The sequence below is a fragment of the Ptychodera flava genome, chromosome 18 (genome assembly GCF_041260155.1).
Source record: "Ptychodera flava strain L36383 chromosome 18, AS_Pfla_20210202, whole genome shotgun sequence".
NCBI lineage: Eukaryota > Metazoa > Hemichordata > Enteropneusta > Ptychoderidae > Ptychodera > Ptychodera flava.
Window position 1 is genome coordinate 29,617,532 of NC_091945.1, and position 24,475 is coordinate 29,642,006.

At 38.7% G+C, this 24,475-nt stretch overlaps 2 protein-coding genes across 2 annotated transcripts; both read right to left on the reverse strand.

Annotated features, from left to right (window-relative positions):
• Positions 1–670: 670 nt before the first annotated feature.
• LOC139117336 (protein SSUH2 homolog) lies at positions 671–11,621 on the reverse strand. The gene is made up of 11 exons (XM_070680352.1): positions 11,544–11,621; positions 10,098–10,478; positions 9,267–9,507; positions 8,560–8,689; positions 8,121–8,306; positions 7,314–7,376; positions 5,849–5,967; positions 5,515–5,607; positions 5,016–5,118; positions 1,458–1,562; positions 671–902 (listed from the first exon to the last, which is right to left on the reverse strand). The coding sequence occupies exons 1-11, from the start codon at positions 11,566–11,568 to the stop codon at positions 756–758; spliced, it is 1,593 nt and encodes a 530-aa protein (XP_070536453.1). The 5' UTR covers positions 11,569–11,621; the 3' UTR covers positions 671–755.
• A 2,029-nt stretch (positions 11,622–13,650) lies between these two features.
• On the reverse strand, positions 13,651–23,359 carry LOC139117337 (protein SSUH2 homolog). The gene is made up of 11 exons (XM_070680353.1): positions 23,296–23,359; positions 20,372–20,731; positions 19,625–19,865; positions 19,181–19,310; positions 18,534–18,719; positions 17,952–18,014; positions 17,290–17,408; positions 16,573–16,665; positions 16,120–16,222; positions 15,464–15,568; positions 13,651–15,011 (listed from the first exon to the last, which is right to left on the reverse strand). Exons 1-11 carry the CDS (start codon positions 23,318–23,320, stop codon positions 14,865–14,867), a joined length of 1,572 nt encoding a protein of 523 aa, XP_070536454.1. The 5' UTR covers positions 23,321–23,359; the 3' UTR covers positions 13,651–14,864.
• Between the last annotated feature and the right edge of the window lie 1,116 nt (positions 23,360–24,475).

Sequence of the window (24,475 nt, forward strand, 5' to 3'; positions counted from 1 at the left end):
CCTCTGAGTGCACCAAACGTGAATGAGTTCGGTTAGAGGTTAAAGGTTAACACTTCTTCATGTGCCTTGACTTCTTTGCAGAATAGGCATTAAATCACATTCCTCTGGCGAGCTAACGAAAATTTGTACAAATGCTAATTCAAAATAGTAGTAGGAACACAAGCTTAATGTACAGATTCTCAAGATAAAAAATGCTCAAATGATTCCATCTGAATATTCTGTCTAGATCCTGTAAATGGAAAACACTTGTAAAATCTTAATTCTATCAAAATACTGCCACAGAATCCACTGTCCGGTGTACAGCTGTGCCACTGTACACAAAATATTTTCACGAGATTTCCAACAGATGTTTGTTCAAAAGTGGAGACACCATCTCTTAAGGCCAAGTAGAAACGTCTTCGGTAAACCGACCGACCCTAGAAAAATCCGTCGACCCTAGAAAAATCCGTCGACCCTAGACAATTTTTCGCGTTTGCAAAATTTCTCAAAATTTTACGGTTTTTTTATGGATCTCAGTCAACAAAAATAAAAACAAAGATTTCCTCCGACCTATCTACCCAAATTTTCAGAGCATATTACTGAAAACACACACACATATTTTATTTGGCTATACAAAAGTCCAAGCTTTTTCGATGGTGAGAATTATGTTCTCAAGCCGCAATATAATTAAATTACATAGTTGTTGATTCATTTTTTAATTAGTTCTTATCTTTTTTCGTGAAATTAAATCGAACTCTACGTTGTGATGCATTGTTTTAGAGTATGTTGCAACCCCAGCAGCATTGGTGAGGATAATCCGGGGCGTAGACACTTCTTTCGTTGCCGTAAACCCAAAATCTAGTGGACACGTCCTTCCAATTGTAATGGGCTTCGCTCACGGGTACAGCTCGCAAACGTTGTCTCTGAAAGGGGTCAGGAAAAACATATTTAAGGAGATCCGCAACACAAGGGAAACCGATTAACAATTATGGACACCCTAAATTACTAAGAATATAACAAAAAATTTATTAATGCAACTTCCACAATGACCCTAATTACTAGACGATATTTTTCTTTCGCGTTTCGATGTAGAGTTTTCGTTTGATTCCCTTTCTCTAACTGATCGCATATCTCGTAATTATGAAACATTTTTGCGGTAAAAATAAATGCTTCCATGGTAACCCTGATGAGTGATTGAATTACTCCATTAGATTAATCCTCCCTAAATTTGTATGTAGTTTTGTATGTATTCTGACCAAAACAATGTTTAGTTTCCGTACCTTTTAAGTTTTCCAAAAATTTTTGAACTGTGTTTGACAAGAGCATTGAAAACGTTTTGATTCTTTACTGTACACAGACAAGCATTCATTTGTTTTTTCCTCCGATTTCAGGACAACCTACTGAATGCATACCAATGACATATGCAATAAAGCGCCACCAACTGCATTACGTAAACATGGCGACCACTTCGTTTTTACCTGATGTAATTTTCGTCGATCCTGCCAAGAGCTCCTGTGATGGTTCACTATGCGGAGTGAATTATCATTGATCTCGGCCACGGGGTAACATGAAATAGGCCATACCTGCAAGAAATATGAAGTTGATTTACATAAGCATTAAATCTGCTAATGTCACTTAGCAGAACCTTTTGTAAACAAAACTACCAGAAGGCATTTTCTTGAGGACAGAGAAAGCCAGTTCTGGCACACCATCACAACTACAGAATAATAAATACTTTTAAAGGGGATGGTCGTCTTAACTGCGCGTGTGCGACGTTCTTGTTTATATATGAACAATGTATTTCATGCTTCAACTTGATATCTATATGCATCACTTCAACATAGCTGCAACTTTTAAAGTTTACGATATTCATTGTTAACAAGCATGTTTCAACTTTCATCAGTCGCTAACGTACCCTAGATACAGTATTTACATCGATCGTAGGGGTCCCTGGCAACCTTTGAGCAGATTTCGAATTCCGACGACCACCCTCTTTTAAATACAGGACCAAAGAAAACCATAGTTTTTCAAAGAGCCTGCGGAAGGCGATGTAAGTTTCGTGCGATGCATTGTTAAAAACATTAAATTTCATAGATGACTTCATCACAGTGAATAACCAGACATTGCAAACTGGGATAGACACAAAAACAAGAAAATGAAAATCATTTCAAACAAATGAATTTCACATGTACATGAAAAAATAGCGCCAATGGCACTTGATCACAACTGGCACATTGTGAAACTACTCTATCTCTGGGTACACCTGTATATGAAATACTGAATGGGTAGGTGCTGCGGGTTTGGAGTTTGTCAGTAAATGCACACAGAAAACAAAGTCCCGAAGTAGCGAATTCCAGCCATTTTCAAACCACACTGTTTGTCAGTGGGGTAAGCAATATTCGCAAAAATCACATTTCCAGGCTAATAGACTATGTTTTACAAAATCACACGTCCTTATTACAAAATAAAACGATCTTTGTCTTTAAATCAATGCGCCAGTAAACAGGTCCAGCAGCTAGTTATGTCATCAAGTCTGTAATGTTAAGGGTCATAACAAATGTGAGAAATCTAAAACATAAATATGTTGTTTTTTATCATTTTATTACCCAAAGCGCATGAAAATCTCTGATACTTTGAATCAGCCATCCTGCATATTTGTAACATTCATCAAAACCTCATTTCTGTTCCACAACTCATTAAATAGTCCACAATGCAGGATTGGTGTACATTCCAAAACTACATATATGAAAGACCCCTAAAATCAATTAGTTAAAGGGGGGGTTAGAAATTTCCCAAAACTATCTAACCGCTGCTCCGTTTGGCTCCATTTTTCGAATCGGAACCTTGGAATTAGTCTGAATATCTCTACCAAATATCAATGCAGTCTGTTCAGCGGTTTTTGACTTTTTGTCGTTTACGGAAAATGGACACTGTCCACCACCGGTTGAAGCTAACCCTATATCACAACTTCCAGATGTGATAATGACCTATGGTCATTATGTTAAAAAATACCGCCAATGGTGCTTGGACATAATGACCGCCCAGTATTATCAGAATTTATCAACAACCCCACTCACTGTGAATTAGACAGACCGCGAAGTCAATGTGCAACATATAGCTGAAAGACTATTTTTCACATTGCGATTTTAAGCCCATTTTTATGAGAAAAGAGACATGTATATGTATATGGAGAAAAAGCAGAAGACATATTTGTAAATTGTTTGTTAAGTGACAATCATATATGCATCTCTTGAAATTTTGTGGTTATAAGGTATGTGTAAGAATAATGAGGTATGAATAAGTTAGTAAAGCTAAGTTGACAGTAATTAAGATTACAAAATTATACACTAAGCTGGGGAAATCTGATTGAAATAAATGTTGAAAAGTAGCAAAGTCATGGTCATCTTTTGTCTAATACCTTGTGTAAGTTCATGAACTTTACATAAATCTTGCTATAGATTTGTTGCTAATGGGCAATAACTGTGTTTCAGATCACTTGAGAGCAATCTATCCATGACAGGTTTACTAGTAAATTGTAATATACTTCTATTTAAAGGAGAGAAACTTCTCAAATAATTTTTTCCCTGTAACTTGCTGTGAGAACACATGGACAGATGCTCAGGACTCTATGCTGGTGCTACACCTTGATAACTAACCTACAACTTGTAACGTCATTGTCTAACCTGTTCACCCCAATTTCCTGTAGACAGGTCCACACTCTCCATTGATAACAATGGGTTTGGGCCATACCATTGTAGTGAAAGACTGTAACATGTGAGGTTGTGGATACTTAATCTCTGGAATGTCAAAGTCTGTATATTGACTCAAGGATGTTTACTTAACAAATGCCTAGGGTCATCTCAAAAGTGAGAATCTAAACTATGAAATATGTTTTTTTTAATGCTTTTGATGCCCAAAAGACCATAGAAATCTCTTATACTTCGAATCAGCCATCCTGCATATTTCTAACATTCATCAAAACCTCATTTCTGTTCAACAACTCATAAAACAGTCCACAATGCAGGATTGGTGTACATTCCAAAACTACATATATGAAAGACCCCTAAAATCAATTAGATAAAAAGGGGGGTTAGAAATTTCCCAAAACTATCTAACCGGCACTCCGTTTGGCTCCATTTTTCCGAATTGGAACCTTGGAACCAGTCTATGTATCGGTATCAATATCAATGCAGTCTGTTCAGCAGTTTTTGACTTTTTGTCGTTTACGGAAATGGACGACATCAAACACCGGTTGAAACCACCTCTATATCACAACTTCCAGTTGTGATAAAAAGCAGACTCGATTACTGATTTGACACTAATCGAAAATGCATTGTGCGAGTATTTGAGGCTGTTTCTAAATTTAGCGGGAAAATAAAATTGAAATGAAACATGATGGTAGCAAACGCTATTATGTGGGGCACTCATTTCTTCAATTCTGTCAAGTTTGAGGGTAATCAGCAGAAACCATTATTTTATAGTTACTATGATTAGGAACTATTATACCATAATGATGTAATTTCATGAACCTGGCACGATGGCACACTGAAGACTTGGCTCGATGGCACACTGTAGCGGTAATTCCTTTCGCAAAAACTTACTGTAGATTGTGCCCTACAAAAACTTCCAGCTCTTTATTAGCCGATGAAAGGCTGTGACTATTCACCGATAAACAAAATTGTTTTGGTAAAAACTTGAAAGTTGAGTTTCGTGAAAATCGAAATAAAAAGACTCTTGAAGTATGGAGGCCATGTTGAATTTGAAACAAATATACTTGGGTACTGTATTTTTTCCAATCTAAAAAGTCAAGATGATGATTTGTTCACCTTCACGATTACAGAAGAGAATAGCTTAATATAAAGCTATCGTGAGCGATATGTGAACAAGTTCGTTTCACCGTCGTTTGGAGGGACTGGTGCAAATCACTTAAAGGGTAACGCGCAAGAAGAACGGAAATTTGTGACTTGTAAAAACATTCATATCAACTTAGTAAACAAACAAACAAATTATCGATTATAGACAGCTCTCATACTCACAAATGGAAGTGTCTGTTCAAAGAGAATGACGCCCCCAACGTCTCTGATCAGTTCGTCCGGTAAGTCCGATTTCTCCAGAATGTAGTCAGACAAATTATTGTCACTGTGAGAAAACATAAGATAATCAATTATGATCACAATTTCGAGGTGACAAAGGAAAATTTGTAGAAACACAAAAAAGCATTTAATGTTCTGAAGAAAACAGGAGGAAACTATATTTCATTCCTCGTTCAAAGTTCGCGCTAGACACTCACCTAGTACATACAAAAACAAAGTAGATAGGCACATTTCCACAACCATTCAGAGATACATACGGATGCACAAACGCACACGAACACGATGAATTATGAGTTGACATGATTCAAGTGAACTGTATAAAATTTGAACAAACCAAACCACTGGGACAAAGTGCAATCTGCATTAAAACGATATTGAACAACAAGGAAAGCTCGATATCAGAATATTAAGATAGATCTGAATTAATTTTGGGTTGACTTACAATTGAACCTTCAGTCTGATAAACCATCGTAATTGACAGTATCCGTCGCATGTAGGACACGTGACTCTACCGTCGCCGCCACAACGCCAACAGCTGTAACACAATAAAATATACATGAACCATTAGAAAAGACTATTTTCTTCACGAATTGGAAGCTTCAGAGGTAACACTTCTCCTGAAAGGGCAATGCGCATTAAACACGATATGTAAGTCACCGTTGAAACGCGTGAGAAATAATGCCTGTCTCGTGAAAATAGATGCAGAACTGTACCGTGACTGTTAGTGACTGATCGTCACTCTCTATAGTGACGACAAAAATTATCATGCCACTTACATTTTCCTGCCACTGCCGCCACACGAATAACACGATTCTCTGCGGCTTCTGTAGTGTCCATTATGGTCCGTATAGCCTGTAGTTCGCCAGCCATCGCCGCCACAACTTGAACAACGAACCTAGCGAAAGTGTAGAAACACAGATTATAACTCTGGTGTACTAAGGTAAAGAAAAATAAAAAGTTTGTTTCTCAATTCAGATCCACCGCGTCAACCTTTTTCTGCTCATGAGGAAAAAATACAAAAAATAAACGCAAAAAAAGCGATGATAGTGCACAAGACAGTGCTGTATAAAACAGAACCGTAAACAAAATAATTGACACTAACATTCCATTCAGAACTGTACACGTATGTCACTGTTATGTCACGCTGTCAAAATTGTCTATTGCTGCGAAGTCAAATCGCAGAACTGTTGCTATACAAAAATAATAAATGCACAGTAGTTTTGCCACGGGGTACTGCAGGCATAATATTCGTCTGGGATTTATGATCAGTGAATGCCATGTATTAAACTTTTTTTACATTATATAATCCCCACCTGTATCATGCCTGTGTCTATTACTTTACCCTCGCTATCGCTGTATAGTATTTCAAAGAAAACAGTCCCTATCTGTTAATTGCCTAATTCCCTACATTAATTACTTTGGTTATCGATAGAGTAAATTAATAAAGGGGGTTAGGGAGGGACATTAACAAATATAGACTGTTTTCTTTGGAATACTATACAGATATAGCCAGTGTAAAGTAATAGGCACAGACCATGGAGGTAAAAACAGGCACGATTAAGGCATCTACAGAAAACTGTCGAGAATACATGACATTTATTGATCACAACTTCTGGACTAATAATAATGCCTGCAGTACCCTGTGGTTTCACAGCTGTGAATTGCCAATGTGGTACACTCAAAGTGTCTGTGGTTTCAAGTGTGACTTACGTGTTATGCGATTCGCAATTATAAAGAACAGCACATCATTGTGGCTTCTCAGTCGAGCAAATATGTCAGCGAAACGTGTCGTGTATATTAATATAAGGTTTTGTTACTTCGCCTCCTACAGCACACCTAATTTTCTAATATAGACATTTGCCGTTCCGTACTTTATTAATGGCTTGTTTCGTGAAAATCTTTCATGTAAATTGTCAAAACTTGAAAAATAAGCGATGTATGACTTGTACTATCGCCTTTTGGCTATTGAGTCTAACTTATCGTAAAAATATCAAAACAGTTATGAGAAACGTTACGTCTTTCTTTCAACAGAAAACACGGGCAAGAGCACTGTTTTGAAAAGGCACTATTTTTCTCACATGTGAGTGATTTTGTCTTATTTTCCGCCAAAGGGGAGCCCACTGTGCCGTACATGTTGACTCCAAGAATGTTTGGTCTCAGTTTGCAAAGCTATTCATCATGGTATGCAGTGATATACGTTAGACCGTTGTAAAATATATGATCTGTAGTATAGGGACCTACCCGACCACGTCCATAACATCGACCACACTGTACGAACCCAAGAGAACCGCAGCGATGGCATCCCTAAAATTGTACGAAAGAGAACAAATCTATTGAGAAATGGATCTCAATTTATTAGGTGTAATATTGATACATACAAATGCACAGATATGCCTAGACATGGACACATAAATTCATACACATATAGATTCACACATACATGCATACATACGTACGTAAGTACGTACATACGTGTGTGCGTGCGTGCGTGCATGCATGCATGCATGCATGCATCGGTCCATCCATCCATCCATCCATCCATCCATCCATCCATCCATCCATCCATCCATCCATCCATCCATCCATCCATCCATACATACATACATACATACATACATACATACATACATACATACATACATACATACATACATACATACATACATACATACATAAAAATATATGAAGTTTGCACTTTCATTAAAGTGCGCCTCTAGGGTTACATTGAGCCAATCAAGAATTACTACACATATAAAACGAATATAAAATTTGGAAAAATAAGCTGGGAGAAATTTGTAGCTTGGCAATGCATAGTTCATAGGCCACAGCAAAGTACAGTTGAGGATTTTTCATTTTGAGATCTGACGAAGTTCAAATTGCGCCTTTCGTAATGAAACGAAGTACGCTAGTGAAAAAATGAGAATGGCTTCATTTTGGGTAAAACATTTTGTCGTTTACATTAAACTATTTTTGGTTGTTGTGTGATGTTGAAACCACAGGACAATAGCACGACTGAAGCAGCAAGTTTTTCCCACACTTAATACTCACATGAACAGTCGATGTATGGGGCACCTCAGTGTATTTGATGTGATCTGAAAACAGACCACTTGGCTGAATATCGATTTGCCAGGGACCAGGTGCGACACCGTTCATTGGACCGTCCACCATTCCGCCTCGATAAGGTTCGTAGACACGACTCGTTGAGCGCGCTTCGGTGAACGTTTCCAACTCGTACTGAAATCAATTTTCAAAAACCCAATCAGTCAAGAATTCTTCTACCTTGCAGTTTTAATGTTAATTTTTACCCTTTTCTATAACATGCTCAGACGAAATACTGTTGGCAATAAATAGATACATTGTTCATAAACAAGAGATCGCGATGACTGCCTTCTTTTGAAATCTGGAAAAGGTTTCAAAGTTCCATAAATAGCGCCCTCGCACGGTAACGCTTTCATTCTTTTCGTTGGTCTCAGTCGAAACTACTTACGTGTAAAGCACTCCCGGGCAATATATTTGTAATGGTCATTTGTTTTGCTGGCCGGGAACCATAGCAACAGTGAGCGTCTACAAAGGTGAGCATGGCCTCCCTTGCTTCTTCTTCGGATATCTTACCACCTCTACAAAAGCAAAAAGAAGTGGAACATCAAAAGTGTCCATGTATCTTTAACTTTTTCAGTCAGATGAAAATGTGTCGTCACCTCTGGTACAATGGGGCTATCAGGTAATTTGTATCCAACTTACAACCTGAAGATGTCCTCATGACAAATATGTCTGTAAGCAGTGGTGATTTTAATATAAAATACTTTGAGTATTGAACTGTGCCAAAAGACACTGCAGCCCTCCTTTTGCCTAGCTTTTCTCGAGTAATCTTCAAAGAATTGAATATTTTATTTCATTGTTTCATATTTTCTGTAATCCAGTCTACCATATTCAACGACGGGAAGCTCATATGCTATCGCCGGACTACCCCACTGTAAAATTGAAGATGGGTGACGGTGAATATGAGTGTCTGTTCGACACGATGCCTTTTCTCCTTTTTTTCCTTTTTGTCTTTACCAATATCATTGAGAGTTTAGAGAGTTTACTTTATGTGATATTCCTAAATTTTTATTGCTTTGCTTGCCAGCAGTTATTAACATAATAAAAAATAACATCGAAAATTTGCCGAAAAAGCCAAACGACAGGAATACATACTCTGCAAAGGTTTCCTCTGGTTTCTGATCTTCCGAGGGAGGATGGTAGACTGGCGGTGGTATGATACCCCCTTCGTCGACTCCAACGTTCTCGTACCCCTGGACGCTGGCCATTTGACTCATATCAGCTTTGGGTTGTTCCACCTGCATCTCTTCGCCGTCACTGTCTGGATCGGTATCGGGGACATTGTCCCATTTATACGTAGGGCCCCCTTCACCCGCGCTCTTGTTCGGAGTCCAGGCTGCATATCGAAGGAATTGTTACACGGTCGTGAAAACTTTTATTTCAGATAAATGTGAAAATGTTTTATAAAAGAATATTAAACATGTTATTGTCCTTGATGGTATACGACTTACAGCTTCATCAACCTGTCAAATAATGTTTTGATCTATTATTCATTAATGATTTCCGTCCGTTATTGTTCCGTCACTCTGTAAAATGCAAGTTAACTCTAAACTTTATGTAGTTATATTGATACGGAGCTGGATTCATTTGACAAAAAAAGATTGCATATTGGACAAGTTGTGTTTATAAAGTTTACGCTTTGTATTTTTAAACACATATTAGGTGAAAACGAAACATAATCTACCTTTTTTTACAAAAAATTAATTGACCCTTCTGACGACTGATATAGGGCAATGAAACATATTATAAGGATTACAATCTTTTCATCATCATCACTATGATTACACAATCTTCAGATGTAGTTTTGAAGATTCTATCATTTCTAAGCTTATATTTAAATGATGGGTGATTTAAGCAAGATTTATTGTATGATATTTTGTAACAACGGTGGTTAAATAGATTATAATCTCCAAAGATTATACCTACCCGGAGCAGTCTGTTGTGGTGTCTTTTCAGGCTGACCCGGTAGCTGCTGGGTTGGAGGTTGGAGGCCCTGTTGTTGGGGTGGTGGGTAACCCGTCTGTTGTTGCGGTGGTGGGTAACCCGTCTGTTGTTGGGGTGGAGGGTAACCACCTTGCTGAGGGGAAGGCCCGAAGCCACTTTGTTGTTGAGGCGGAGGGTAGCCTCCCTGTTGTGGAGGGGGGTAGCCATTTTGTGGGGGAGGGTAGCCTCCCTGCTGTTGCGGTGGTGGGTAGCCCGTCTGTTGTTGCGGGGGAGGGTAGCCCCCTTGCTGAGGAGGTGGGGCATAGCCACCTTGCTGAGATGGAGGATACCCTCCCTGTTGTGGAGGAGGGTGTCCAACCTCACCTGGTGTGGGGAGAGAGGAAGACAGAAAGTAATTTGTAAGAAATGTTGAAATGTTTTGAAAGTTATCAAAATTGCATTTTATTTTCTGTTTTTGTATTACTGTTTAGGTAGCTCGTATCACGTGTACCTAATTTGTGTCCCATGACTGTCTTAACTGACAAGATACTGGCAGCCACATGCATGTGGTAGCAAATGACGTCATTCTTGTCTCATTAATATGCAAAAATAAATATTTATCCTCAATTTTAGACTACATTTTTGAAATAACACTTGCAAGAATGACGACAATACAAGTTAGTAAGCGACTGCTAGTGTTACCATGAATACTAAAACACCTAATCACGGCTCAGACTACAAGTTGCGACACCGACAACATTTGTTCGTATTTCGAGCAGCAGTGTGCGATATCGCGCGCGTGCAGCTATAGTTAAAAACCTTTAACTGCGAACAGCGGTATTGTAAGCTATGGTAAAAAAAAAACTACAACTGTTTTGTACGCTATTGTTCTGGTATATGTTCCAGAAATATTTGTTCTCCTCTGATCCAGTTTTTCTACTGTCTATGTCTGATCCAAGTAATTAGTCACGCTTGTGACGTAGGGATTTATCGAACGGCCTGAGGTTACGTAATGCTAGTGACTTGACGACAAAAGGTATTTTCCCGACAGCACTACCAATTGACATTCACTCATAGTCATTCACCGAATGTTTAACAAAAATGTCTCCGAGGCTAAATCCATCCGTGTTTGCGGCGTCCTGTACTTAGCAACGAATCCACAGACTTGGTACGTTGTAGGATGACATTGGCGATACACCATTTTTTAGGATGTGCTAGTGGCCAGCATGTTTTGATTATGTGCGGTGAAGACTACCCACTACACAGTACATTCGTAACTAATGACATTTAGATTTAGAAACGTAAATCAACCGAATTTCGAACATCTCTAGATTCTGCCCGTGTGGGCGTCCTCAGAAAAGAAACTCAACGTAACTCCATTATCTGTGAAATGTAGTTTTCAGCCAACCACTACTAAAGGGAGTGAAAGTGTTTTAATTAATACCCTACCTGTCAGAGGTGGTGGGTAGCTCATACCTCTTCTGCTACAGCTGAGTTTTGAGACTCGGATTACAGACCAGGTAGAGAGTAGAGTGCCGTGTGCAAATTATACGAACCCCCTCCCACTTACCATTTTCAGGGCGGTTCAGTATGAACGTGACAGGTAACACGATATTAAGCTGACAGTTAGAAATTTCCGTCCCGTCTGAAAATATTTGCTTTATTCACGATTTCGCTAAAAGTATCGCAAATATTTCCACTATATCATTACCTCATCATCATCACCATCAACAACACACAACAACAACAGTAATAATAACAATAATAGTAATAATCGACGTCGCCATCGTCATATTAATTGTTGTCGTTGTTTGTTGTTGTTGCTGCTGCTACTGATTGTAATACGGCCATCCGATTCTCCTTCTGTCATTATCTTTCCTTAAAATGTTGCATGAAACGATCAATAATGAACTATACAGTTGTGATACCATAAGCTGTTATAAGTGTGCCTCTGTAATCCTAAGTTTACTAGTACACGGAGTGGAATGGAAGTTTGACGGTTGTTGACGAAAGCATTTTACTAGTTTTTGTTATCTAAGTAAGAGTATGACTTGGCCCATGGTACTGATGATTGATGTCACAAAAAGCCGAGTATGTTAATATTTTTTATCAAATTTTGAACAGACTAAACCTTTATATCATTTTCTGCATTGTTTGAATCATGATTTTCTGGTGACCAATTAAATTTGCAAGGAATTTACTTTCGCCTGCTATATGTATTTTAGAGAATCGGTATCTTTAAGTTTGGTTGAGAAAAAATAGCGTATTTCTTCGCTTTAGTATAGTCTACATGACCACTCGTATAGGACCAGGTGTCCAACGCTACAACAGACGGTCTGATTCGACAGAGCTTTATGTCAAATCAGGCAAACACTTAGCCTAGTCCCTCGACGAAGTATTTTTGCCTTCGGAGATATTTGGTCTTTGCCCGCAGGCAAAAATAATTCATCGAGGGACTAGGCTAGCAAACACTCTGATATTGTCTGAATATGATAGCGTATTATATTTTTCAATACGGAGCTATGAAACAGTTTGAATTACATTTGTTTATTGGATTTACGTCTATAGTATCATTGTTGCGTTTTTGACGTCACTTTCCATATTTAAATTATATCTCAGATGCAACCACCTACAAATCTGACGTCACAACACCACACCGCCTGTATCTCAACATGTCGTTTCACCCAATAACTAGCCGTACAGCGAGCAGAAGGAATATCACACAGCGAATAGTTTTTAGTAGCAGAAACATTAAGACTTGACTTATTATAAGAGAATAAAAAGAATCATCTGAACTGAATTATTTTACGTTTTGAAATCTTTTGGCGCTCCTTGTGATCTCCATTTGATCTGCAAATACTTATCAGATTTTGTCCTTCATTGCAAATATTCCCTGACAGGTTCATGCCAGCCATATCTCGCCGTGCCAACAATGTAAAGCGGTTAATCGTTCTCTGACAAATGTTTCGCTCGGTAACACATGCACTTCAGAAATAAACTTATCTCGATTACAGTATCACATCTTATATATGCATACCAATAGTAATTGTTTCAAGGCATTAATTTTGCAAGTTATAACAAGTACGAGTGGTATCGAGGATGTATACGCCTCCAGACTGAAGTTTAAAACTTTTGCCCATTATTTGCCAAAGGATACCTCAACCTACTCATAAAAACACACAAGAACATCAAACTTACCCAAATTTACCGTTATTTCAACCCAATGCCATTGGGTTAAAATAACGGTAAATTTGGGGCCGCATTCTGTTCACGCTCACTACACATAAAATTCGATTTTTCATTTTTCAAAACATGTAAACTGAAAGACTGTTGGAAATGTTGTCTGAAAGTTCAAAAATTAGTGTACACAGGCGACAGACAAGCAAATCGAAGAGCTCAAACTATAAGAGGGTCAATATCTTTCATTGAGGCTCAGTCTGCCGTTGGCTCATACAACGTGACACGTGTCCGACATTAAATTCAACGGTGACTCTACGAGGCAGATCGCCATACTCATTTCAGGGCTTGCCACTGAATAATGCTGACCATCTAAAATGTGTCAGTGAAATCTTAAAGTTTATTTCAAACTTAGTAATTTCATAGAAAAGTGTACGTAAATATCGATAGAAATCGTGGAGCACAAATGTCAATATAAAATCTTCTTTAAATTGTTAGAAATATATACAAGAAAATGCATAAAAAATTACAGAAAGCATAATTGAATATAAAAGGACAAGATTATTTTAAATTTTTTGTAAATAAACGTTTTGTCCTCCTCGACATTGAAGGTTTAGAACTATCAAAAAACTTTACTGTATTCTCTTTCATAATGAAGAAATTGAAAATTGATGTTGTCGAGCGTGTATTTGGACAACTTGAAGGTAGCGAAATACGTCGGTTTCAAAATTCCCGCAATTCTGATCTTTTGTAATATTTGTAACATTGTGGAAAAAATTAAATCTCCGATTGAAAAAGGGCACATCATGTCTTCTATACATCCATATACTAATAGTTTCATTATTTTACTTCAAATGAGAAATCGGAATTTCGTTCGAACATCGGTCTATTACCAACATTTCGACGTCCCCATAGAATGTGGTGGACAATAAAGAACGCATTACACATATTAAAAATAACGAGCAACATTGATATGTCTTCTTTTACAAAACAACGAAGGTGACATCAATATAATCACAAGATGTTTCTTTTTACACCTGCCATCTTAATTATTTCGGCTACCAATTCAAAGACCCTTTAGTTCTCACTAGAGAAATTTTTAGCAAGTCTCTTGAATCTGTTGAGTGGATAAAATACGGATAAATGGATAAAACTTAAAAAAGAGTGCGGACAGAGGTGAAAGGCAACACTGCTTGGTGTGTCCAGACTTCTTTGCAAAGTAAATGCAGCCCTCCGGTGATATAGCCATTCAAGTTTATTTTACAAAAGTCATGTCTCTTCAAAATAATCAAAAGATCACGGGCATAATTCGAAGGGATCTCCAAATAATGAAATGATGTATGTTCAAGAGATTCCATCTAAATGGTTTGTAAATAAAGAACAATTTTAAAATCTTACATCATTTTCAAACGTAAACAAGGCAACTTCCCTTACATATATATGATATACGTTAACAAGAAATTTTCGAGATCCCCGCCACCTATTTATGGTTTTGTTAAAATTATTCAAGTTCACAGTCAAATGAGTATGTCTTTCATGCTTTGACCTTATGAGTTCTATAACATTGTCAAACTTATTTTTTAATGCACTGTTTTAGAGTATGTTGCAACCCCAGCAGCATTGGTGAGGATAATCCGGGGCGTAGACACTTCTTTCGTTGCCGTAAACCCAAAACCTGGTTGACACGTCCTTCCAATTGTAATGGGCTTCGCTCACGGGTACAGCTCGCAGACGTTGTCTCTGGAACAAATGTGGACATATGTTATAGCTTGTATCTCAGGTACCATCCTTTTTGCTAGTTGAGGGGCCAGTTGCTAGTTGTAGCACTGGTAAAACTGTCTATGGTCAATTTTTTTAAATTAGCCGGCGTGAGCTTGCATCCGATCAGAACGACACATTGGTGTGACTGACACGCTAACATAATATAACACACCATTTGCTATATGTTCTTCGCACAATACAAGCAAATTTTGTAATGAATAATTACGGTCGTCTTCTACATGTACTGTCAAGGACATGAGAAAGACACTATTAGTTTCACTTAATTTCATTGGAAAATTTCAATATGACGTTTTTCATGTCAGGCATCCCAATAAGGAATATACAGTGATAGAGTTGCAGTCACCGGCCATGCTATATAAATCTCTCGTCCGAAGCACCAACATCAATAGAGAAATCTAATTGTGTTTTACCTGTTGTAATTTCCGTCTATCCTGCCAGGAGTTTCTATGGTGGGTAACAATGCGGAGTGAGTTTGCATTGATGTCAGCCACAGGGTAACACGAAATAGGCCACACCTGTAAGAGGTATTGAAATCGGTCATGAATCTTATTGGTAATGAATAAGTCACAAGGGTGTAAAGCAATATGCCATCAGTATACTTTTTAAAATTAAAATATACAGACGTTGGCGACGCCAAGGGGCATGCATCTGCCGGGTACTAAATAAACAAACACTGGAACAAGGATGAAGCACAACCAGGCCAGCTACAGCATCAATAATGCTCTTAAAACTCAGTTATTCAAGACCTGAGAAATGTAGAATCGTGTCTTTTTCTGATAGGTACTTCCGTGATAATCAGGTTATTTTTTTTTACTTCGACTACAGAAATTTTATTTTCCACAGAATCTACATAGAATTTATGAGTCAAAATGTTGAAGTACTCGCGGTTATACGTTTGTGATTAGCTGCCACCAAGGTCTAAAACATACCTTGTTTCTTTTTTCTCGAGAATAATACTGCATTCTTTACAGCATTGTTTGCTATAGATCACTTACAAACAAATAAAAACTTTATCGATTGATAGATCAGACAGAATACCGAATGAGAAAATTAGAATACTACTTACATAAGGTAAAGTCTGCTCAAAGAGTATTACGCCCCCAACGTCCCTGATTAGCTCGTCTGGTAAGTCTGATTTCTCCAAAATGTAGTCAGACAAATTATTAACACTGTAACGAAAAATGATTGTATTGATGTGTTTTGTCAGCATGAGAAAAGATAAAGAGCAACATATTGTGATAATGACAACACCGTATCGCGACCAGGGATTTGGCAGAGGTTTCATAAAAAAATGTGTGTACACACATTCATAGACACATAGGATTACATGAACTCATAATTTTTATGTACACGTTATGGAGTTCAGATGATCGTAACATTCAAATGATCACAGTGAGAGCTCAAACTGTCACAATACCAGGGAACCCACATAAATGTGCAGAAAATCAAATGAATTGGGATCAAGGATACTTCCATACTTTATGACAGAGCTATGAGAGGAAATTATTCGTAGACTTACAATTGAACCTTCAGTCTAATGAACCAACGTAGAAAACAATATCCTCTACATGTAGGACACGTGACTCGCCCGTCGCCGCCACAACGCATACACCTGTAAAATCATAACAAGATGTAAATGTAAGTATACGCTGAAATTGTGACGTCATCGATACTTTAAACTTTTGAAGTTCATTTCACCAAGAAAAAATGTGTGACAGACAAGGTCTGATTGTAAACGCTGAGTTGTACTGTCCTGATCTGGAAAATATCGTGACCAAGTCTTTGACAAAGAAATTTCGTAATAGTTAATGTTGAAGTTTTTTACACATGTACTTTTCGACACGAGAGAGTTGTAAAAACCCTTATGACTTTTCAAACTGAAATGTTTTATCGTCTAACCGGGTGAACTGTTGAGCAGAGAATATTACAATCATGCCATATAACAATTTGGTATATTGGCGAGCGACCAATGCACTCGTTGGGCAACAAACTCAGCTAGATCTCTGAAACCGACAAGATAAGGGATAAATTAAGCGTTTTAGATCAAATTAATTTCAGACACATCAGTTTAGCTAAAGAGGCATTTTTTACCGATTGGTAATTCATTCAAACAACAACGGAATGCGAAATATACTAGGCCAACTTTGTCCCATGATTGAAGTTAACAGTAAACGCGCGGCGGAAGAGCGAACGTGAACGAGCCTGAAAATATCGTGAAGCTGAAATCCGAACCCACCTCTTTCTACCTCTACCACCACATGAAGTACATGAAACACGTACACTCTTATAGCGCCCGTTACCGTCCCGAACACGTTTTGTCCTTCGGCCAGAGCCACGACACCATGAACACCGAACCTGTGGAGAAGAAATGACAGGTTACGCTGTGGTAATTAACAACGGTAAGACAGCGGTTAGGATTAGCACTGATGACAGAGGGGAGAGTTTATTTGCTCGGTCAATATTTTGGGGTTTCTTTTGTCTTTGATCGGTTTTTAGCTTGGTTTTTGCCTCAAGTTTTGTCGAGGCAATTTAGGACTTGCTTGTTACTCTAAATTCGGGCGTGAAAGGGTTTTGCACTTCTAAACTCAAAAATGTTGAGATAATAAACAATATAGGGAATCATCAATTTCATCCATTTGTGGCCTTGGAATTTCAACTGCCGGCTATTATTTAAGATTTAAAGTTTTGAACGAGAGTGAAAAAGTGAATTTAGACATTGACTTGCAAACTTATGAAAACGACATGTACAAGTCGCTCAGGTCAAGTCGCCGAATAGTAGGCCCTTGTATTAATCCCTATCTTATGAAATCGTTATTTTCGATAACCTTTTGGCACCAGAAGGCAGCAAATATTTTGGAAAGAAATCAGTTTAGCATCAATCACTATATAAATTCTTACCCGTCCTCGTCCATAGCAGCGACCGCAGCGGATAAATCCACGTGAGTAGCATCGGTGACAACCCTTGATTTAAAATATAGAAGAAGATTTTCTTTGTAAATTGATTTCTTCTGAAGATTTTGAAGATGTAAGGGGCAGTATCTGTGCAGACAGAGAGACAGAGACAGACAGAAATATCAGTACACTTATAGAGAGTTTTGAAGAGAAAGAGAATGACGAACAAGTGTACAGAAAACTAGATGAATGTATGGATATAATATAGTTTTAATAGGTAGACAGATTTGTCACGCCACAGTAGTGGAGAGGTTGTGGTCACGCGAGGCAGACAGACAGAATGACAGACAGACAGAGACGGACAGACAGACAGGTAGGGAGATAGATAGGTAAATACTACGGAGGGAATGTTGGTCGCTAGGTAATATTAAATGTAAATACTGTATACTTGCATTTTGTCTAATCCGTATATTGGACTGAAATTTGAAACGTGCTGCATACTTAATTTGCCTGGATTAAAATGAACGTTGAAGTCGGTCAAACAACTCAACTTCAAAGAACCTATCATGAATTGAAGAGATTACTCACGTGAACTGTCGATGTATGAGGCACCTCGGTAAATTTGGTGTGGTTTGAAAACAAGCCGTCGGGCTGAACATCGATTTGCCAAGGACCAGGAGCGATACCATTCATTGGACCGTCCACCGGTCCGCCGTAGTGAGGTTCATGGACGCGACTTGTTGAGCGTGCTTCGGTGAAAGTTTCTAACTCGTACTGTAATTAAATAAAAATTACCATTGTCAATGAGTATGATCGGATGTCCTTTAAACGAAAACCAGCCAAGAAGTAAATATTTTTCACAGATACCCTCAGAGCTTAACGCGTCTGTCTGCTGGAGTGGACCAAAAGCTTCGAAAGCAGCTCTTACCTATGTAAATCGACGATTGAATGTCAAAAATACTATAGCCCCCTGCACTGCTAACACAAAGAAACGACACAATTATTTCACCAGGCCTATTGACATTTGCAAATCGCCGTCGAGCCTATGAGCTGGTAGAGTGGAAGATCCCCGTCGCTCGAGGGCGCTCTAGAGAGGATCTTTCAGTTTTATGAACTGGTTGATTGGCATTTTTTTTTTGTTCAGAAATATGTAACTAACTTTCTCTATAATGGCATTATCGTAGGTAACATTATTGCGTTCGTAGTTACAATGGCATTGAAACGATTGAACTTACGTGAAGAGCACTCCCTGGCAGGATATTTGTGATGGTCATTTGTTTGGCTGGTCGGGAACCATAGCAACAGTGTGCGTCAACAAATTGTAGCATGGCCTCCCTTGCCTCTTCCTCCGATATTTTTCCACCTCTGAACAAATATGGGAGAGTGTATTGAAATTTATTAACCAAATATCATGACAAAATTTGAAAAGAAAAATCACAAAAATCTTACATCGTATTCTCCAAGGGTTGTTTCCCTGTCGCAATCTTGAAGAGATCATGTTAGATACAACAGTTTAACACAAGAATTGCATCTCACATGTATTTATTCACAAATTTAAAGTAAACTGTGAGTGGGTGGATTAGAGATTCCTTTTACGAAATTAATACCCGGTCCGTTTTGAATCGTACAAAACTCTTAAATACTGTTGAAAAATGACTTTATAGTCAAAAGCTACGTACTCTCCGAACGTTTCTTCTGGCCTCTGGTCTTCGGCAGGCGGATGATATACTGGCGGCGGTATAGCATCCCCGTCATCAACTCCCACGGCCTCGTATCCCTGCACGCTCTCCATTTTACTGATATCGGCTTTTGGTCCATCGTCGGGCTGTTCCTCGGCGTCACTGTCCGGATCTGTGTCGGGTGTGTTGTCCCACTTGTACGACGGACCATTATCACCAACATTCTGGTTAGGAGTCCAAGCTATATGACACAGAATGGGTAAAATAGATGGGCATATTAACTATGTAAGATGTATCGGATAATAAGAATCATCCGGATAATGTATTTGATGAAGGTGATAAACAGGAACAGAGAACTCTGAGGCAGACCGGATTTGACCCTGGTATAAATGACATCTCAAGCGATGAGTTGAACGAACAACGTACGCATGCATATGATTATGACCATGGACATGCTGGAAATGCATGGCTACATCGATGATGATAATGTTGATGGTGGTGGTGGTGGTGATGGTGAGGAGGAGGAGGAGGAGGAGGAGGAGGAGGAGGGAAAAGAGGAGGAGGAAAAGGATGACGACGAACGATGATGATGATGATGATGATGATGATGGTCGGCGTGAATTATCGGAGAAATATGAAGAAGATGCACAGCAGAGGACAGATTAGAGTCAAACAAATTTGCTTCCCTATCCACCAAAATATGGAAGCTGATTGAAAGATGAAACTTCAAACAGTTGTAAGACCTACCCGGTGCAGATTGTTCTGGCTGTCCAGGCTGACCTGGTAATTGCTGAGGAACAGTTTGTTGAGGGGGAGGATATCCTTGCTGTTGTGGCGGGGCACCTTGCTGTGCTGGAGGAGGGTAGCCATTTTGTTGTTGTGGTGGAGGGTAACCACCTGGTTGTTGTGGCGGAGGGTAACCACCTGGTTGTTGTGGCGGAGGGTAACCACCTGGTTGTTGGGGCGGAGGGTAACCACCTGGTTGTTGTGGTGGAGGGTAACCACCTGGTTGTTGTGGCGGAGGGTAGCCAGCCTGTTGTTGGGGTGGCGGATAACCTCCCTGCTGTGGAGGAGGGGCGTAGCCTCCCTGTTGCGGTGGAGAGTAACCTATAGAAAACACAAAGACGAAACATCAGAAGATTTTTTTCGATTTGCATTCCCGAATAATTCACGTATAAGATTTTGTACCTTTAAGTTTGAAACTGATGAAGATGATGGAGAAGTTCACGTCAATGTATGTTTGTGTTTGCGACCCGATGCGTATGAAGTATCTGATGCTTGACTATGTATACGATAGCAAGAAGTAAACTTTTGCAGATTCTCTGGCAGTATTCTGTTACGGCTGTAGGATCAACAAACTAAATCCACGATTAGACCCAGGGAAGCTGCTGAAATTCACTCCTTTCCTTGGAGATAACAAACTAAGGTAGCCGACAGGGGTTGCTAAAGTCGAGGTTCTTTCCTGCCAGCATGCAAAAACCAAATCAATGTAGACACCTGAGATATGCCGCACGAACGAACATTTTCGAACCGCTTGAGCAAACGGACGATTTATCGCTCATTTCAATTGGGTCAAGTTGGAAGTGTGCGTATACATCATACTCGGCGATTGACCAGTGTTTAAATTGCTTAAATGTACGTGTATGTGCGTATGTATGTGTGTGTGTATGTATGTATGTATGTATGTATGTATGTATGTATGTATGTATGTACGTATACGTATGTATATATCTATCTATCTATCTATCTATCTATCTATCTATCTATCTATCTATCTCTCTCTCTCTCTCTCTCTCTCTCTCTCTCTCTATATATATATATATATATATATATATATATATATATATATATATATATATATATATATATATATATATATATATATATCACACCAGGTCATTTTCAGCATGAGGAGAGATAATTACTGAAGACAACACAAAGGTTTGATCAAAACGGGGAAGTCGTGACGGTATAGCAATGGCGGTAACCATGAACAAAATTGTTTGACTAATGCACATAAAACCTATTTTACGACATTATTAATTTATGCACTTTAACCTTTAACCAGGAGCTTTCGAGTTTCTCTTCTGTTACATGATTATCACAGACACATCTCTAAGAATTTTCGAAATTGTCCTTTATTAATTCGACCTGTAAAATTATTTGTGTAGGAGTTTCTTTTCTATTGATTAATTCGACAATTTGAAATATTAATGATTTTTATGGTCGAGTCATAGTACGGTTTGCCACCGAAGAGAACAATTTGGTAATGGGCTGCCACAAAAACATGGTTTGCATATCAAGCATGAGCCTACCGCGTTGCTCGTCGAATATAGAAAACCAATTAGTTTAAGTGATTTTTCTCCTATGGAACTCTTGGTGTCAAATTACAGTGATATCCCGAAAGACGTCGCCATTCAGTTCAATAGTGAGACTTGATATCACCATCCTGAAAGACGTTGCTAATCCCCAGTGCATCAGTATAACTTAAATATCCTCGTCGCCTACCGAGCTCGAGGACCAACTTTCTGGCGGTAACGCGGTGCAAATTTAAGTCTTTGAATTAGGCCCGGGTAATAAAATTCTTTGTTGTACACCCTGCCCCGCTGAGACGTAGGTTTTTTGAGGTTTCATATGAAAAATACACAGACTACTAACTGAGACTATACGTTGATACCGCGTAGCTTTCAATCACAGGCACTCCTTAGCTGGGTAGTCTGCTAAATGGATCAATTTTCGGCTTGATCTATCGATCCCGTAGTCGATGTGCACACCACTGCAACCTAAATACTCACAACTGTGAGTATTTAGGTTGCAGTGGCAGGCATATCGACTACGGGATCGATAGATCAAGCCGAAAATTGATCTATTTAGCAGACTACCCAGCTAAGGAGTGCCTGTGCTTTCTGTACCTACAATTAACAAATTGTGTAAACTATGAAACACCTGTACTTGCAGAATGACACATTGCACCTGCTCTGATCCTTGAGCAAGCACTCATATTAATTGAAAACAACATGACTTATGTATATAATATTTTGAGTGGACGCAAAAAGAAGAATTTTTATTACGCTGTCCTATAGACATTGGTGAGGAATTATACGTCATATTAAATCGCACTTAAAACGATGAGCAGACTCGTCGGTGACAGGGGAACGATATGCAATTACAACATCTGTTGCTTAGTGACTGACGTTGCTGATTGCTTGAAGAAATTTGATACGGATAATGGTATTAAATGCTTAATAACTGCGTCATTTCATTCAGGAGAAATGAGTAAGGCATTCAACATTACATAAACTGTACTGTTGAACTGTCTACAGGTGCTCTGATGGCTCAGTGCACACCATAAACGAAGGGATTTAAACCGGTCCCGTTGGAGGGAAACGGGTTACACCTGGTAGGTACAATCAACAGTCCGAGCGCTTACTAGGGTTGTTGTCCCGCACACGACGAAAAGTGCTAATAAAGAACAGTCATGTCGGAGGTCAACACAGCGTTAAGGTCACCTTGGAAAGACATGGTGTGACCAGACCTGAGCAGACACGTCATCACATCACTACATACAGGCTTAAAATAAAAAGCTAGATACACTGTGACATTGTACATGGGTTTTGCTATGTTTACGGTAGTTATGAATCGATGTTAGACAGAGAAACCGATTTACTTACCTGTTGCAGGTGGCGGGTAGCTCATGACTGCGCGAGAGTTGTCAGGTCACGTGTTTCTATTGTGGATCGAAATAGCCAATCAGTGATAATAGATATCGATTTCCACTCTCACAGGCAGCCTCGTTTGTTATGGTTACGAGGCCACAATATTTGTTCTTCGCCTCTTTATAGCCCTGGCGTGGTCTCTTACGTAACTGCCTGAAGAATCTTAACTGTCTCACATCACATAAAATCACCAGCAGTAAAGTTTTATATTTGGTGATTTGCAAAGACACCTTTCCGTGAATAAATTTTGCCGTGATGTCGACATGGTCAAGTCAGCCACGAAATAATTTGCAAGACTGCGGATACGGTAACCCATGTTGGTCTTCATAACAATACATTTCATTATTATTGTTTTTAATATTTACATTGTCATTGCCAAGGTCGTTGTCGATTTCTTGTGAATTCATAGTGTGGTTATTACTGCCGTCACCACTGTCGCCATATTGTCACCATTGCCGTCATCATAGAGACATAATCCTAACGAGACATTCAATGGACGAATTCAATATACCCAAAATTCTCGAGGCAAGAAGGAAAAAAGCACCTTCTTTTCCAAACCGTTCCAACTTCGCTAGCTAAAGGGTGTCTATTTGGGGAGGAACACTCTCTCCCTGGTTGGTTATAGGGATGCTATATCACGCCGACCTGATTAAGAGCGGACGATGAAATCCTCCGTCATGATAAATTCGTATATCACAAATATCGATCATACTTTCATTTGATCTTGACTCCTATAAAGTTTAAACTCAGCTCTATTATTATATTCAACATAGAGGAAGACTGCAGTCGTGTCTATTGTAAGTTATTGTTCACCGATACTATGGCTTGGTAATGTCATTGAGAGTAGAAATTTTATGAACAATGACCAGGTCAGGTTTAGAAATCGGTCAGCGACTCAGTAGATTTTGTTTTTTTTATGGGACTGAGAGTTTTGATTGTTTTGTTGTTCTGTTTTTCTCTTTGGTTACGATGATGATAATGACGACTATGATGATAATTAGAGTTTATCTTTTTATTTAGTTACATATGTATATGTCTATCATTTGTTTTGTGCTGCGTTTCTATTCTTCTCAAATGTCAAATTAGCCGACACAGTGACAAATGTATTAGTAACAGAGAACAGCATTGTCGGACT

Excerpts from the sequence above, each read along its gene's own strand:
- LOC139117337 (XM_070680353.1), bottom strand. The coding sequence starts at position 23,320 with ATGAGCTACCCGCCACCTGCAACAG. Across the intron at positions 17,409-17,951 it reads GCTGCTATGGACGAGGACGG|GTTCGGTGTTCATGGTGTCG; the intron begins GTAAGAATTTAT and ends TCTTCTCCACAG. Across the intron at positions 15,569-16,119 it reads TTGAGCAGACTTTACCTTAT|GTGTGGCCTATTTCGTGTTA; the intron begins GTAAGTAGTATT and ends TACCTCTTACAG.
- LOC139117336 (XM_070680352.1), bottom strand. The coding sequence starts at position 11,568 with ATGAGCTACCCACCACCTCTGACAG. Across the intron at positions 8,307-8,559 it reads TGCCCGGGAGTGCTTTACAC|TACGAGTTGGAAACGTTCAC; the intron begins GTAAGTAGTTTC and ends AATTGATTTCAG. Across the intron at positions 7,377-8,120 it reads CCCATACATCGACTGTTCAT|GGATGCCATCGCTGCGGTTC; the intron begins GTGAGTATTAAG and ends GTACAATTTTAG.